General features: G+C 39.5%; 1 protein-coding gene across 1 annotated transcript; it reads right to left on the reverse strand.

Annotated features, from left to right (window-relative positions):
- Positions 1-4,538: 4,538 nt before the first annotated feature.
- cyld3 (cylindromatosis (turban tumor syndrome) 3) lies at positions 4,539-16,434 on the reverse strand. Its single transcript, XM_032543982.1, has 17 exons — positions 16,273-16,434; positions 15,804-16,036; positions 14,965-15,082; positions 14,164-14,321; positions 13,041-13,526; positions 12,485-12,590; positions 11,603-12,048; positions 10,584-10,749; positions 9,839-9,980; positions 8,773-8,895; positions 8,595-8,686; positions 8,434-8,497; positions 7,291-7,489; positions 7,070-7,178; positions 6,709-6,827; positions 5,830-6,037; positions 4,539-5,741 (listed from the first exon to the last, which is right to left on the reverse strand). The coding sequence occupies exons 2-17, from the start codon at positions 15,972-15,974 to the stop codon at positions 5,557-5,559; spliced, it is 2,892 nt and encodes a 963-aa protein (XP_032399873.1). The 5' UTR covers positions 15,975-16,036; positions 16,273-16,434; the 3' UTR covers positions 4,539-5,556.

The following is a 16,434-nucleotide window of genomic DNA, read 5'->3' on the forward strand; positions in this document are numbered from 1 at the left end:
CCCAAAAAACAATAATAATATGTACAACACACATATATATATTATATATATATATATATATATATATACAGTGGTGCTCACAAGTTTACATACACATGCTTAAGTTGACTAAAAAGAGGAATAAAAATCATGTTTTGGAAATTATTTTAATACCTAAATTAAAAAATGAGGTAAATCCAACCTTTAAGGACAACCAATTTTCTTTGTGAATGATAACGTATTGTAAATAACATAATGTGTTCTTATTTAAAATACAGGGTCATAAGTATACATACCCCTATGTTTAATTCCCTAGAGGCAGGCCAGATTTTTATTATTAAGGCCAGTTATTTCCTGGATTCAGGATATATGCATCCTGATAAGTTCCCTTGGCCTTTAGAATTAAAATAGCCCCACATCATCACATACTCTTCACCATGCTTAGAGATAGGCATGGTTTTATTTCAGTTAGACTAATACCTGGTTTGATTTGCATTGAGATGATGATTTTATAGAAAGTATCCCTGCCTATCTCTAAGCATGGTGAAGAGTATGTGATGATGTGGGGCTATTTTATTCTAAAGGCCAAGGGAACTTTATCAGGATGCATAATATCCTGAATCCAGGAAATAACTGGCCTTTAATAATAAAAATCTGCCTGCCTCTATGGGAATTTACATAGGGGTATGTATACTTATGACCCCTGTATTTAATAAGAACATTTATTTATTTACATACGTTATTCATTCACAAAGAAAATTGGTGTCCTTAAAGGTTGGTTTTTCCCTCATTTTTTAATTTGGGTAAAAAAAATTTCCCAAACATGTTTTTTTTTTTCCCTCTTTTTATCACTTACTGTTTATGAAAAACTTTTGGCACCCTTTTATTTTTATAAAATATATATACCCAAAAATACATACAAAACATATAACTATCAAAACCACAACCCAAATACATACTGGTTATTTATATATTATTTTTTTTTTTTTTTTTTATTAGGGCGCTGCAACCAATATAGCGATGATGAGGATAGAGAAGATAGAGATGAATTTTATTGATCTAAAGGGGGGTTCAAGTCCTAGAAACTTACCCCCCTCACAAACAACAACTCATAGCAATGTTAAAATACAAATAACTTCATTTGAATTGTTATCTATCTTCTCTCATCTATCTACTAACTATTTTCTATCTAGGTACAAAATACAGGGAAAATTTTCAACTCTTCTTTTTTTATAAAGAATTTTTTTTGATTCAAAAAATCTATTGAATAAAATCATGACCCAAAAAAATCTGAATCGAAAGTGTCATTTTCTGAATTAAACGTTCCATCTTTACTGATAAGGTAAGCAGGGAAAGCAAAACCCCACATGGAAAACCTCTGTTTTTTCTGCGAAAAAAAACTATTTCTATTTTTTTGATGAATTGCTGTGGTTTTTTGATGTTTGTTTACCTGGTTTTTTGCCCATGCTCAGCCCCAAAACCCCACTTCACCCCCTGGCCCCGCCGTTCCTCTCGTCAAGAGCTCCCCTCCTTTCCCCCTGAGACGTCATGGCCCCCTTTTCACGCGCCCTGGGAGACAGAAAGAGATCCTACCCAGATAAAAAAACAACAGAAATCAGATGGGAGTCTTTTCTGTTTAGCCCTCCCCGTCCGGATGTCTCCCCTGGGTAATAAAAACCATCCAAAAATAGGACACAGTTACAACAAATCTCAAAAAACCCAAAAACCAAACCTGAAACTTTAAGAACGGTGCTCATTAACAAACGGCTGTTTTTTAGATGCTTGTCAAAAAAACAAAATTATAAAAAACACCTATCATTCATAAAAATGGCCATATGAATTGAACCAGTGGACCCATATTCACACATGACAGGTACCCAAGTCATCACAACAAAACTACAGCAATTACAAATTAAAATGAAAAAAATATTGCAAATTTAAAAAGTGGGTTAAACACAATTGTTTAAAAATCAATTGGGGAAATTTTCCAGTTTGTTTCGGCTCAGTGCGGGTCAAAAAAATTTTTTCCCCGACCAAATTTCCCCGGGGGAAAGGGGAAAACCATTTTTGGATGGGGTTAAAAAACCAAAAAAAAAAAAAAAAAAAAAAAAAAAAAATGGCTTTAAATTAACAGTGCCAAGGAACTGCTCCAAGGAAAGAGAGGACCAGCCAACCTTACTATAGAGAACGCAGAGGTGTGTATTATAACTTACTCAGTCTGAATCTTAGGGCGGAATGATGAACAGAATCTAATTGTTTCAATGGAGATGTAGCTGCATGCCTTTAGATTACATCACCATAGTGTAATACTGACAAAAATACTCCCTCTACAACTCTCTTCCGACTAAACAATGAAAAGCCAGACCGGTTTCTGTATAGAAAGCTCACCTTCTGTCAAGGCTTGGAGGCGAGGCAGTCAATATGAGTCTTACATGAGAGATTCAGGAGTTCAAATATGAAGTTTTGTAAAATCAACCTTTCTAGCTCTTGAAAATGACATGAATTTGTTTTTTCGTGTGTGAAGGACGAGTTCAAGGTCAAAGAGAGTGTCCTGTAATGGGTTAAAGGAAAGCTGCAAGTTGTGAAAAATGTATGTAATGGCTCACTCGTTATTGGAGCAGCCATTTTTATATAAACAAACAAACAAAAAAAAAGAGTGTAAGTGATCCTCACCAGTAGATGACTTAGGGTCTATAGATTGTAAAGTTGTGAGGTCCTCAGCTGAAAGGAGAAATGAAGACCACCTGAGACGCTGTCTATTTTACCCGCACATCCCTTACACAGAGTAAGCCCCTTTAGGTTTCATCTTGATGAGTTTTTGTAATCTTTAGTCAGTTTCTATATTTCTATCCTGGTCGTAAAGAGAAACTGTTCAGTAGTATTTGTTATGGTTGAAGTGACACTCGTCTACTTATTCAATATCTTTGGGACAGGTATTTAGGAAACGCTTTCATGGCCTTGCATTGCACCTGCAATCAGGACTGTTAATTGCTCCTCGACTCCAAAAGAATATGATCTGATGTTGTAAAATATTACAGTATTTGTAAGAAAGAAATGAGAAAAAAAAAAACCAACGGCAGGCCGTCATAAGCAACAGTTATTGATTGCTAATAAAGCCAATTTGATTTCAGCAGCGAGAAGCATCGCGTAGTTTCGCCTGCACGAGGAGAAGCAACGTTGGCACAATTCAAAGTGAAAAACAGACCATTTAAATCACCTAACGCGTTAGAAAAGAATGAGGACGTTACCATCACTTGACGTCGCTGTTTAAAGCAGCTCCAACATGACGAAATATCTAAATGCGCCGATAAGCCGTCATTTAACATTCATCTCTTACCTTACAGAAACATTCAAGCGACCGCAATCTGGTTTATTTGTCGTTATTTCTGGATGAAATTAGCAAAAAATGTAGCTTGCTGTGCAGGTGAATAGCCTTCCACGCTCGTCGACTCGGGGCACGCAATGATGACGTTGTTGACGTTACGCTGGTGATCCGGAACTTGCGTCAGGTCTTCAAGTTCCTTCAAAATAATTTGTTAGATAAACAATTCTGTATATTATGTATAAATAATAAATATACATACATATTTAAAAAAAAAAATCTTTCAGCAGTGGCTCAACATTGATATTTTATTACTTTCAACTGCATTTATATGTTGTTTACTCAGCACTATAGGTATACTCGGCTGTTTTTGATGTTTTCATTGTTTTCATCTTAAAGGTTTTAAGGAAAATGGCAGTCGATCTTTTTTGTTGAATGCAATTAAAACAGCCGTAGGGGGAAAAATTCAAGAGTAAATATCAGACAATTCAGTAAATGTATTAGTATTATTTGTTTTTTCCCCCCCTGATAAACAAAGTCAAATTGGTATACTTACGATATGTGGTATAAAGACGATAATGTAAGCTGCACTTTTTTGTGGGTCGCTCAACAACATTTATTTTGATCTTGCCTTTATACAAAACTCTGAATTCAATTGTCAGGATTTATTGCAGATTTTATTTTCAATCAATTTAGATTACTTTGAGTATGACAGGAATTCTTTCTCTCAGTTTTATTTAATTATTTGTTATTTTGACCAGATTTTATACTCATAAATCAACATTTACAAGAAGGGAAGCCAAAATGGGAACTTATTAGCTGAATGTACAAACAAAAGAGCTGTTAAACATAAAACACCCGTACGTTTTACACGTTTATCAAATTAGTTGTTCATTTAGGTTGTATATAAGTTGTATACACAAGGTATACTTTGTTATTTGCTATATATATATATATATATATATATATATATATATATATATATATATAAATAACTTTGATAAAAAGGGACAAATACTATTACATAATTTAATGGGTACATTTACATATAATATATGTATATATTTTAAAGAATAATAAAAAAACTAATGTGGTAAATGTTTTTATATTATTTCATATTAAGATATTGTATTACTTATTTATATACTCTATATTATTTGGTGTGACATCTGGATGCACTATAGTACCTTGTATCAAGCTGGTTCTGCATGTTTGGGGAAACATTAAAAAAGAAAACTAGAAGAGTATCATTTATTAGTAAGGACATTTTCCCCATTGTTTGTATTATATTTAACAAACTAGAAACAATAAAAAATGTTTAAACAGCTGTGTGCAATCTTTACAGTCAGCTGAAGGCAATGTTATTATATACACACATACTGACATGTAAATGAAGCAGTGCAAATTGAATTGTAAAGTGTACATGTGTTATATGTTACAGGCACAGAGGTTCTGTACAGTGTGAGCATTATTAAGACACAGGTAAACTCAGGTGGGAAGACTACTGCCGCCCATCAGACTCATTCACTATCAAGTTCATGAGTGTACACATCTACTACAGGCTGTTTGTTCATTAGACATATTAGGTAATACTGCTAATCTCATTTAGCTTACGTTCTGAGGCCCTGTTCTTCCTTTTTTTCAAGGAGATAGTATAACGAGATATGACCCACAGTAGATCCAGGTCAAACTGCAGAACACCTGGGTCCAGAAAAGGTCTCAAATGCATCTCAAATGAGATCTGATTTAGAAAAAGCCATGCATTCAATTTGCTGTAAAATAAATACTCTGCAATCTATGAAACCCAGAATGTTATTTAAAAAGCCTTTTGCAGTTATGAACGTATAACCAGAATTCTCTAAAAGAGTCTTTTAACCATCTGGATGAAAAAATGTCCCGCCTGCTTTACAAAATCTTTTTTTTCTTTAATGGTACCTGTTTCAAAGTCACATTGTACAAATTGATTATTGTTTGGATTAGGAAATGGAGTTGGGGAAACTCAGGGTATTTATTTTTCAGAAAATTGGAGGCACAAACGCTTGTATTTTGGTGTGAACAGGGCCAAACAAAAAATCTGTGTTAATGAACATTTCATATTCTACTGGATAAAGTAACAAGGGCTCTGATTATCATCACTCAAAAGTTACTAATTTGGACGTCATTTGACGGTTAAGATAAGACTAAGCCTGAGTACAATAAGTTAGCATCAGTTTTACAGCATCTTGTTCCACGCTCACATCAGTGTGTGTGTTGTGTCACTTGTACAGGCTGAGCTCGGGGCTGTGGTACAGACACATGTATGAGTCACACAGCAGGCGGCGGGCGGATTCCCGTAAGGAGATGGAGTCGACCCTGCTCAACTCATCCTCTGATAGGCTGAGGTAGCGGCCCACCTCTGGACACGCCTTCACCCGGGGGATGTTGAAGCCGTTCTCGCCACCTGGGTGAGAGATATAGGAGCGCTTTAACAGTGCTTGTTTTGTGTTTTAATCCTGTTACTAGAATGTATCTAAGAGAGGATCTCTCACCTTCCCGGTCTGCCATACTGTCAAAGAACAGCCAGTCGGTGGGGAGGGGCCCGTGCTTGACGAAGCTCACGTAATGGCTGGTTTCAATGCACGTTACGGCAAAGAGAGACATTCGTCGGCGGGTGCAATGCAAAGGGCCGGTCCACGATCCCCCGGGGACAGCAATCTTCACCGGGCTGTGGGACGCCCGCTTCCTGTGACTGTGGACCTGGCGATTAATAGAAAAGACCAACAAAGCTAAGATGTTAAGCAAAAAAATGACACAAAAGAGACTGAAAATGAGGGTAAAGTTTGATTTATGCTTCTGCGGAGGCTCCACTCAGAGTTTTCGCCGTAGCCTACGTAAGCGCCCTGATGTTTATACTTGTGTATTTGTGTGTGCATCTAGCCAGCTTGTGTGTGTGTTTGTGGGGAGTGTGTGGTAGAGCGAGGGAGAAGTGAGAGAGTGACTGCGATTAGCTTCGGAATGAGTACTGACCATAGAGTCATAGTGAGAGAAACACAGTGTCTCCCCTGACCACAGGGGAGACACCACACTTTCTCACCACAGTGGGAAATCTGTAGCAGGAAACGTTAACCCTCTCCTTGATATCATGTTGTTTATGGAGAAGGAGAACCAGGAAATGAGTTGGGAGAGATGCAATGATACCAAACCACGATGTGTGTTGTGACATTTTTCGAGAGGTGCACGTCGGGCTACGCCTCCAAGTGCCTACATGCGTAGCCACGGCACAGATTTTACACCGAAGTATAAATCACGCTTGAAGAGTGCTTCACATTGAACTTATACCTCTTTCTTTTTTATATCATGTTCATTTAAACCTGCCATCATTGTTTTTTTTTAAGGCTACAAAATAATGTCAGGTCCAAAGTGGGTACCTGTGTGTTGCAGGTCTGGCAGTACTGTTTGAGATGACCGGGAGTGATATCTGGGTCTTCATAACACTGGAGACACTCCCACTCAGCTACAGCCTGACAGATACTGCACTGTCTCAGAGCTAAAAAGACAGAGAGAGACAAAAAGTACACAGCAGTTAAAACTAAACTGGGTACAGAACAAAAACTGATGTGAACCTAGCTAGATCTTAAGATTGCTTCAATAAATTTGAAGTAAACTAAAACTAATTCTAGAAAATCTGATCTGTATTCAACTGAAACTAAACCTGGAGTATAACCGGAACCAAATACAAGCTAAAATGCGGCGAAAATGTAGATTTTGCCCCTTGAAAATTGTCTTTACTGTCGTCCAGCAGGTCTGTGATGTCCAGGCTGAGGGTGGGCAAGATGGCGTCAAACATTTTGAACTCCTTTCCGAACCGAGGCATGAGCAGTAAGAGGCAGGAGGGAGTCTGGTGGGGTGATCAACACACGTGACCCGATAGTTAAAAGGTGTCTTGGGTGACTCACAAGGTAAAATATGGTCATTTCTTTTAACAACATGCAACGACTTGTTTCCGTTACCTCGACAAACTTGAGGCCGGCGTGGAGGAAGGAGGACTCCAGCAGCTGCTGGACGCTGGCGACCCTCATCCGACTGGGCGATGGCGAGGTGAGAGGGATGGGGGAGTCAACTGGCGAGACGGTTGACGGCGAGGAGGGAGGAAGTGTAGGCGGGAAGAGTTGGTAGAGGTGACACTCCTGAGGCCGATGAGTCATCGATCTGAAAGTCCAAGGTAAGAGAAGATGACGTAAGTAATTGAGATTTAGAAATGTGTGCGTCTGCTGAAGGGGGGAATGTTTCTGAATCACATTTTTAACCAGGTCATTGATTTTTTTCATGAAAAAAAACCACACATATTAGACACAAATTATAATTCATTAATAGTATTTTTTTGTCTAGAGGGGATCTTGGAATTCATTTTTTAGAGGCTTGAAGAGGTAAAATCATCCAGTAATTAACAAGGGAAAAATATAATAATATAATAATTGGCTGAAATAGTTTTTTCTTGTGCTTTACTATTTTGGTAATCATCTCGAAAAAACCCTCGTGGCAGATTCAAACCCCCGATTCAGAGTCCAGATGAGACAAATTGCAAATAGGTTTGATTCTCTTTGTTTATGAATTCACTGGTTATAAAATATCTGGGTCATTTTCAGTCTATGAGACATTTTACTTTTATAAAACTTTAATAAACAAAGAATTAATGATAAGCCGGGTCACTTCTCTGTGATGTCGGGGAAGACCCAGGACTCGGGGAAGACCCAGGACTAGGTGGAGAGATTATATCTCCAACCTGGCCTGGGAACGCCTCGGGATCCCCCAGTCGGAGCTGGTTGATGTGGCTCGGGAAAGGGAAGTTTGGGGTCCCCTACTGGAGCTGCTGCCCCCGCGACCCGATACCGGATAAGCGGATGAAGATGGATGGACTTCTCTGTGATGGATTTAAGAGAAAGGGCCTGCGAGTGTGTTTTCACAAACTAATCACCTTCTCACAGCAGAGTACAGGAAACGCAGCGGAGTTGACTCCCAGCCAGTGTGAAAGCCTTTACAACCTCCATTATGTCAAAGAACAACATTTGGCCTGTGTGATAGTGAAGCAGGGTGTGTGTGTGTGTGTGTGTGTGTGTGTGTGTGTGTGTGTGTGTGTGTGGGGGTGACATAACCTGATCTTGAGGAGCGGCTCGACTCGGAGGAGCTGGAAAAGCTTGTTGAGGAACTCTTCCGGATCTGTCGGAACAGCATGACAGCATTCCTCAGTCTGATCACACACATACACCTGCTGTGCTAACTGAGGGGTAGGACAGAAATCCAGAGACACATGTACCTTTCTCCTGGTTGGTGAAACCTGTGTCTCTATTTGCAGCCTCCAGAAGTCGTCTTAAGGCCATGGTCTTACTGGCACACACATAGCCATTCCTTTAGAAAAAAATAATCGATGTATCATTATTAGCAAATGCAATTGCAATAGCACTGTAGTTACTTGTGTATACACGTTTACACACCTTCGCAGGGGGTTGACTATCTCACAACGCAGCAGGTCCTGGGCCTGACTGGAGTCTTTGTCAGTTTCTGGGTCAGAGGGCCAAAACAACACCCAGTCTGCTGAACTGCAGCAGGAGAACAGACTGTGGAGCAGAGAGAGAAACAGACATACTGGTGATGACCGGGGAAATATAATAATCCATTTTTTATGAATACATTTCAGCATTATTTACACCTAAACAGCTGTAAGATCAGGTTTACCAATGTAGTATCCTTGTGAGGCACAGAATTGAATAAAAAAGAATCTCTTTTTATTATATGTTAGTTCATGGGAGCAATTCTTGCTGATCCTAACTAGCCATGACTTCTGTTTATTCTAATGTAAGCTGGAAATTGAGATATATGAGGCTGGATATCATTTTAAAATCTGGATATTGTAATATCCTGACATGACACAATTGTTGTCTTTTCCCGGTTTTGAAGGCTGCATTACAGTAGAGTACACACCAGACTGTTCTAGCAGTTATTATATCAAAATATCTGATTATTTATCAAACATCTCATTGTGTGCATATTTTGTGAAAGCAATTGTCAACACTACAATATCAATAGAGGTATTTGGTCAAAAATATTGTGATATTTGATTTTCTCCATATTTCCCAGCTCTACAACACAGACTCTCTTAGAAGGATCAACCAGAGTTTTTAAAAATAGATTTTAGTTGAATCCACCATTACATTAATCAGAAACAAAGAGGAGCTATATAAGAATGACTTTTAGGAACATGCTGCATGATATTACAGATCGAGTAACTGACATAAATATTTTTGAATATTATGTTGATATATTTAATAGAAATTTAGTTTTTGGGGTATTTTAGCCTTTAATAGAGAGGACAGCTGTAGACAGGAAAAGGGGGGTGGAACGGGGAAAGACATGTAGCACAGGTCGGAATCAAGCCCTGAGCCGCGGCGTTGAGGGTTGCCTGTTCTACCAGGTGAGCTACCCAAGCGCCCATTAAATATACCTTTTACCCTGGCAATCCTCTCTGTTACTACAGAGTATGTGAACAGCCTGAGAAGGTACCTGAACAGAGTAGCGTCCAGGTAGCAGGAGTTGAGGTGACCCTGGATGCCTCTCTTCCAGCCCTGGTAGAGCTCACTGGCCTCGTCCCCGTCCACAGGAGGAGTGTTATCCTCCACACGCTCACTGCCCCACTCTGCAAAGGCTGGGAGCCACACAAGAGACGGGATTACATAATTAAAACATTCCAATAGACTACATTCAGATACACACTAACGTATGGCACACAAATATCATGGCTGGAGTGGAGAAGTGTATCTAGATCCAGTTCTTCCAATAGCCGTTTGATACTAGGGTTGGGGGGGAGGGGGGGAAATCTATACAGCATAGTATCGTGATATTTTCTGGAATACCGTATCAATACACAGACGCCAAGTATTGATCCATTATTAAACATGGGTTGGTCAGTTTGTTTACTTGACAATCCCATTTTGCAGCAATACAAATGAAGTGACATGAACAAACAGAAATGTTTCTTTTTAGATAAAACAGATGTTGACAAAGTTTCCTTTTTGGGGACATTTAAAATTGGGAAAAAAATTGAAGTAACTTAAATTGCTATATACACTGCAGAATATTGCATTATGTTTGAAATCGCAACAATATCGTATCATCACAAACGTATCGTGAGGCCTCTGGTGATTCCAACCTCTATAAGATGCTGGCACTACTGTCTCTCTTAAAGTAAATTGTTTTCTCTCACAGTAGTTTAGTAATTTTGCCAAACATCACAACAATGCTTTCCTACCTATAGAGTTGCATCGCTCCACTTGATTGACGGGTGCCTCAGGGGCGGGAAACCTGGAGTCCCGTCTGCAGTTGCGAAGCTTGACAAACAGCCCCTTGTTGGCCGGGCAACGGAAGTGACGTTCACCGAGGTAACTGCCATCTGTACCTGCAGACAGCTCCTGGTCCTGACACACACAATGGGTATGGATTTTTTATCAGTGTAATACACTGTGATACAATATCAAACATGTCAGTGCAGTGACTGTACTTTAGTTTGCTGTTGTTGCAAAAAAATAAATGATATCCAAAAAGACATCCGTTTTAGACCGTCCTGCCAACCTGTATACATTTTACCATCAATGTCTGCTGTAACGTTTCTTCACACACACGCACACACGTGAAAAACCGGAGATGAGACGTACAGGATGACCTAAACTGAGGACAGCTACGCTCGTTATTATAAGTGCAATGATAAGTTAAAGTCCGATAAGTATTTTTCTCAAACCGTATTAATGTGTGTCCCGGGCCAGGATAGGAAATTAACTCACAATGTAAAGATCAACAAGCCACTGACAGACATGTTCAAATTTGATTCCTTCAAAAAAATATTATTTTTTGTCTTAAATCCACCAGCCATTTTCATATTATATCAACATTTGCAGCATCCTGAGCCTTTTTGGTAAGGTTACTAGGAAAACTCTTTTATTCTCCCATAAAACATGTTTCCTTTTTATTTTTAAAGAACTATACAAAAAAGAAAAATCACAACTTTTTTTGCAAATTTCTCGATCCACCGCAACCTCATTGCAACAACCATACAAAAAAGATTGCTTTCTATACCACGCTAGAATGGCTTGAAACAAGGTAACCATGGCATTTTTTCCACAAAAAATGTTAAAGAGGCCATGGTAGAACTTCAGACATTACCACAAAGTAATGAAATATGTGTGGCAGGGCACCTTTAAGCTTAAATTATGAAAATAGTTATAAAAACTAAGCAGTTTTAATGTACAACAGCTTAATAAACTTTCACCTTACCAGCTCAATTCCTGCTACTGGCTCTGAAATCCCACTGATCCGTCCAATCCAGTGAATGACCCCAAAAAGAGGCGGGTCGTTCACTTCAACCATTGACCCCACCTCCAGCTCACCCTCCGGTCCTGCTTCCCCCTTCTCCTCTACAGCTACACCGTTGGGTGGGTCGGATATGTTGTTAAGGTGCTGCAGGTGGTCGGTGGCGGTCGGCGAAGTAGGGCTGCGGGGTATGGGAGGTGGAAGAGGGGGATGAGACAGGGCCATTTGGGTGGGCTTGGGTGGCGGCTGGGGTGGAGGTTTAAGTGCTTGTTTGCTGGGGGGCATCAGGGCAACCTTGGGAGCAGAAGTAGATGGGGACATAGGGCCTTGTTTAGTGACGGGGGGCAGTGCTGGCTTCAGGATGGATTTGGTAACTTGGTGTGGAGGGTTGTGACTGTTGAATTTCGTCTCTGAGGACAAAATGGAACAAGAGTTACATGTTGCCTGAAATGTTTTCATGCAAAATAGATACAAACAGGTGTAAAGTCTCCTGCATATGAAGCGGTTTTGTGTTTCCATGAAGTACTTTTACTGCCTCATAAAATATGTTGTTATATAAGAATTTTTTTTTTGTTGAGATTTTAATTTGCCACCACTACCTCACAACAGGAACTATTTTATATGCACTTTTTGGGCTTTAAGTGTTGGTAGAAGCTGTTATTTCAACTTTAAAATCTCCTTTATAACCAAAGCACATAGGTCCTTTTCACAAAAGACATTTTGATGTATTCCAGTAGGAAAGGTACAGCTGTAAATAATAAAATGTATAACGGCTAATTTCCTTTTAGCTGCTTTCTGTCCCAGTAAGCCATGCCACTTAAATATAACTAAACAGTAACCGTTTACCTGAGGAAACCTTGGTGATTGGCAGAAGTAGTCCATAGAGAGGGGAGGGAATGTGGCAGAGCTTCTCTCCCTTACAGAGCCCGTCCCAGTTACCAACAGGAGCGTCCTGTAACACACAGAGTTAAACACAAAGCTGCAGTTGTGTCTGCAGCTTTGGGATTCACATCTAGTGGGAAACTATTCTAATAAACACGGATGATTGCCCTAGTTAAGAATGCAGCAATAAGTTCTATCACAAAGGCATAGACTGTGCTAGGGATAATGGCTCATAGATTATTAGAATGGATTTTTTATCACTTAGAAGGGAAATTAGGACTATCTTTATCATCCAATTTTATTTGTAATCCTGGAGTTTTTTTCCTACAATTATTTGGGGAATTTTATGCCTTTTAATAGAGTTAACAGTAGAGAGATGACAGGGAATGAGGGGAGGAAGAGAGAGAGATGGGGAATGACATGTGTCTTAATTTTAACAAAAAGATAATAAGAATTATTTATGATAAAAACTTAATTTGGAATCAGACTCTTCATATAATTACAACTTTGTTGAACTGACCAGCAGGACTCCGACGTACATCCCTGACGAGGACCGGCCGGGTAAGAGACCACAGAAGCGCACCTCCCCCCCGTAGACGTTGTCTTCCAGGGGAAAACACACCCGCTGGCCAACGTGGAACGGTGGCGGCGACGCAGGGCCTTGGACCTGGACCTGGTTTTTAGCTGTGAGGGCCGCTGACTCCGCTGTCCGAGGGACGATGCCCGAAGCGTGCGGCTGAGGAGGGCTGCTGGGACGATGCTGGTGGAAACTAATGTGACGACTGTGCTGCTGCTGATGAGGATGGCGGTCATTGTTGCTCTGATGCCCGTTGCTACGGTGGACTCGCTCCCGGTGTCGCTCGTTTGCGTCAGAGTCCTGGTCGCTAGACCAGTGGCGGAGCCTGATGTGGCTGACCGGGACGAAGAGGGCGCAGGCTTCGGGGCAGGTGAAGAGACGGTGGCCCTTAAAGGAACCGTTGCCCGTTCCTCTACCTACTGCTGAACCCTGCAGAGGAGACAGAGAGAGAAAAACACCGAACAAGGTCATTGAGCCTTCTTTCCCCTGATCATGTACACCAACTGTATTTTCAGGGTTCCAAATAAGCACCATCTACTAGCCAAATGCTGGTCAAATATGCAATTTGCTTTACTCACCAGCCAAAAAAATCCATTGATAATCTAAATCTATTGAGTGGATGGTAAGAATTGAACATTTACTTGCCATTTGGCTGGTGGATGAAAAGGTTAATTTTGAATCCTGTATTAGGTATGAATAATTTGATGTGGATATTTGCTGTTTTTGTGATATTTATATAGCATCAATTCTCAAGATTTTTATTAAATCAGACCACACACAATTTATGGTCACCCTTTTTTCAGCAAAACTCATTCAATTTATGTACATTCTGTAAATATATCTCTATAATGTACTTTTTAATTGTTAGGATTTTAAATAAAAGGAAACAAGGTATGCATGTGATCCAGCATTACTGTTTTTAATTTTATCTCACTCTCCTCCTAATGTATCAGAGCTGTATTCAGTCAAATCTTAGGGGTTATAACTTTGATGTTAATAGCGTTAAATCCTCGAACCTATGTGGGATGCCAAAAAGGTTCTTCTTATATCCTTGATTCATGTTTACCTTGAGCTGTACCCCAAATAGCACAGCGCTGCTCCCTCTGGTGAGCGGTCCAATGTATTTAAGATCTGCCTCCGCAAGCTCTTCACGTTGGCCTACTTCGACCCACAACGGATAATCGACAGGCAAGGTAGCAAAATGCTGCAGCTTCCCTGGATTGTCTGAAAAAATACAACAAAAGTTAGAGAGGGAGGAAACAACTGATGTACATATGCTGTTAGTTATCCATGAGCATTATCAAATAGGCCAGTATGGAAGTGACAAAAAATGTGATCTGGATTTACTTCCCATTTCCCACTTCAAAAACCCAAATATTAACTCTGTCCTCAGAGCCTTTATATGTCATGAATGTTAATACATTATTAAATTATTATTGTTAATAAAACATAAATTAAAAAACTACCCTCAATACTTCTAATGAAGTTAAAGGTCACACACTCAAAAGTACTTAAGACAACACGTTACAGCACAGAAATCTCTTTTAATAATTACTCATATTTCTTCATTATTGCTCCTGCTCCCATGTCTAGTGATACTACTACAACTACAATTGTCATTAATGGGCTACTACCATAACATTCATCATTATACTATTTTCATCACCAATTGTGGTAGCTTGTTTACTGTTATTACTACTACTACTACTACTACTACTACTCTTGCTTTTATCACTATTTCTACAACCATCACTGCAATAACATTCCCCATTGTTTCTCCTCTTAACACATGCATGTCCAGTATACTAATACAAGTCCATGAGCACAGTACTGTAACACTACTACTAGTTAACAATTAATGAATTACTTAGAAGTCTTAGGCGAGCCTCCGGGTCAGATACAGGCTCCAATAGGCCGTTAAGGTCAGTCGGGACTTCAAGCAGGAACTTCCTTTCTATTTTTAACATGATGCCATTGTCTAACACCTGCGGAGAGCACAGGAGGTGGAGGGAAAGATAAATAAGAGGGAAAGATGAGGTAAGAAATTAGGGGTGAGGTACATAAACGACAGAGTACTACACTCAGTGGGAATGAGATTAGCTCAAAAAGGGTGCCGTGATAGAAGGCACACTTTAGGATTTAAAGTAAATGAAATAAATTGATGGTTGGTGCTCAGTCTGTCTCACATTATGCAACCAAAGGCCAAGTCTGACCGGTGAGAAATTATTGTAACTCCATCAAAAAGTTTGAAAAAAAAAAAAAGTATCTTTATTGGTCTTAAATTTAGGATGGACAAACATTTGTTATCAAAGGAGCCATGTAAGACGGTAATTATTCTTCATAAAACAACCTAAAATATATCCTCTGAATGATAGAAAAATATTGGAAGACAATATAGTTCCTCTTTGAAGACAATGTAGTTTAGTTGATGAAGCTAAGTAACTATTGTTTTCAGCATCAACTGACCTAAACATTTTATCCTTAATACATAATTTTTTTGTTTTGTTTAAAAAGTGCCAGAACATAGTGAAAATGCCCATTACACCCAGAGATATTACTATTACTAAAGAAAAGCAACAAATCTTTACATTGTTGCTTGAACAATTACTATGTGTTACGTGTTGAAATAACTGCTAATTAATTCAATGAATTTACCTTAAAATGAATTATGCCGCCTTAAACTAATGTAGGTTTTTGTGTCAATACCTTGACCCAAGGGGAGTCACCTCTGTTCTTGCCCGAATCTTGCTCCAGGCATATGTACCCCCGCAGCAGACGAATGGTACCTTCCAGCTCGTCCTGGACGTTCATGTCTCTCGAGATCAAGAACATTTTGGGGGGACGGCGCTTCCTGGTTTGCTCGAGGGCCCCTGACATCTTACGCGTGTCTTTACAACGTTATGTAGCCGGTTCGCAGAGGACTTAAATCCTTCATTTTCCTGTAAAGTTAAGAAATATAATTATTTAAAGAACAAACGACAAGAGGGCCGACTTGCCCGCCCACCTAAAGTGACGGTAACGGTTAGCTAAGGTTTACTAAGTAACTAGCTATCGTTCATATTTGTCTTCATTTTTCAAAGAGAAGTCCATTTGTGAAAACCGTTAAAACGGATAAAACTCTATTACCATCGACGAACAAACACGTCGTTAAGTGTGTTTAAAAGTGTACACTCACCAACTTCATCAACTCCGACTGTTCCCCTCACATTTAAAGGAGCTGCGCTTCAATAACAAACCGCATCGTGAAGCAGGAAGCCGCGTGACGGATATCAGCAGGAGCAAATAGCAAGTGACAAAAGTTCAGCGGGGGAGTAGTTTTAGCCAATTAAAGTGTCCG

Source organism: Etheostoma spectabile, chromosome 19 (assembly GCF_008692095.1).
Source record: "Etheostoma spectabile isolate EspeVRDwgs_2016 chromosome 19, UIUC_Espe_1.0, whole genome shotgun sequence".
Classification (NCBI taxonomy): Eukaryota; Metazoa; Chordata; class Actinopteri; order Perciformes; family Percidae; genus Etheostoma; species Etheostoma spectabile.

Coding starts and splice junctions, on each gene's coding strand:
- cyld3 (XM_032543982.1), bottom strand. CDS start 15,974: ATGTCAGGGGCCCTCGAGCAAACCAGGAAGCGCCGTCCCCCCAAAATG. Junction 14,322..14,964: donor GGCTCGCCTAAGACTTCTAA/GTAATTCATTAA, acceptor GTATTTTTTCAG/ACAATCCAGGGAAGCTGCAG. Junction 12,049..12,484: donor AATCACCAAGGTTTCCTCAG/GTAAACGGTTAC, acceptor TTTTGTCCTCAG/AGACGAAATTCAACAGTCAC.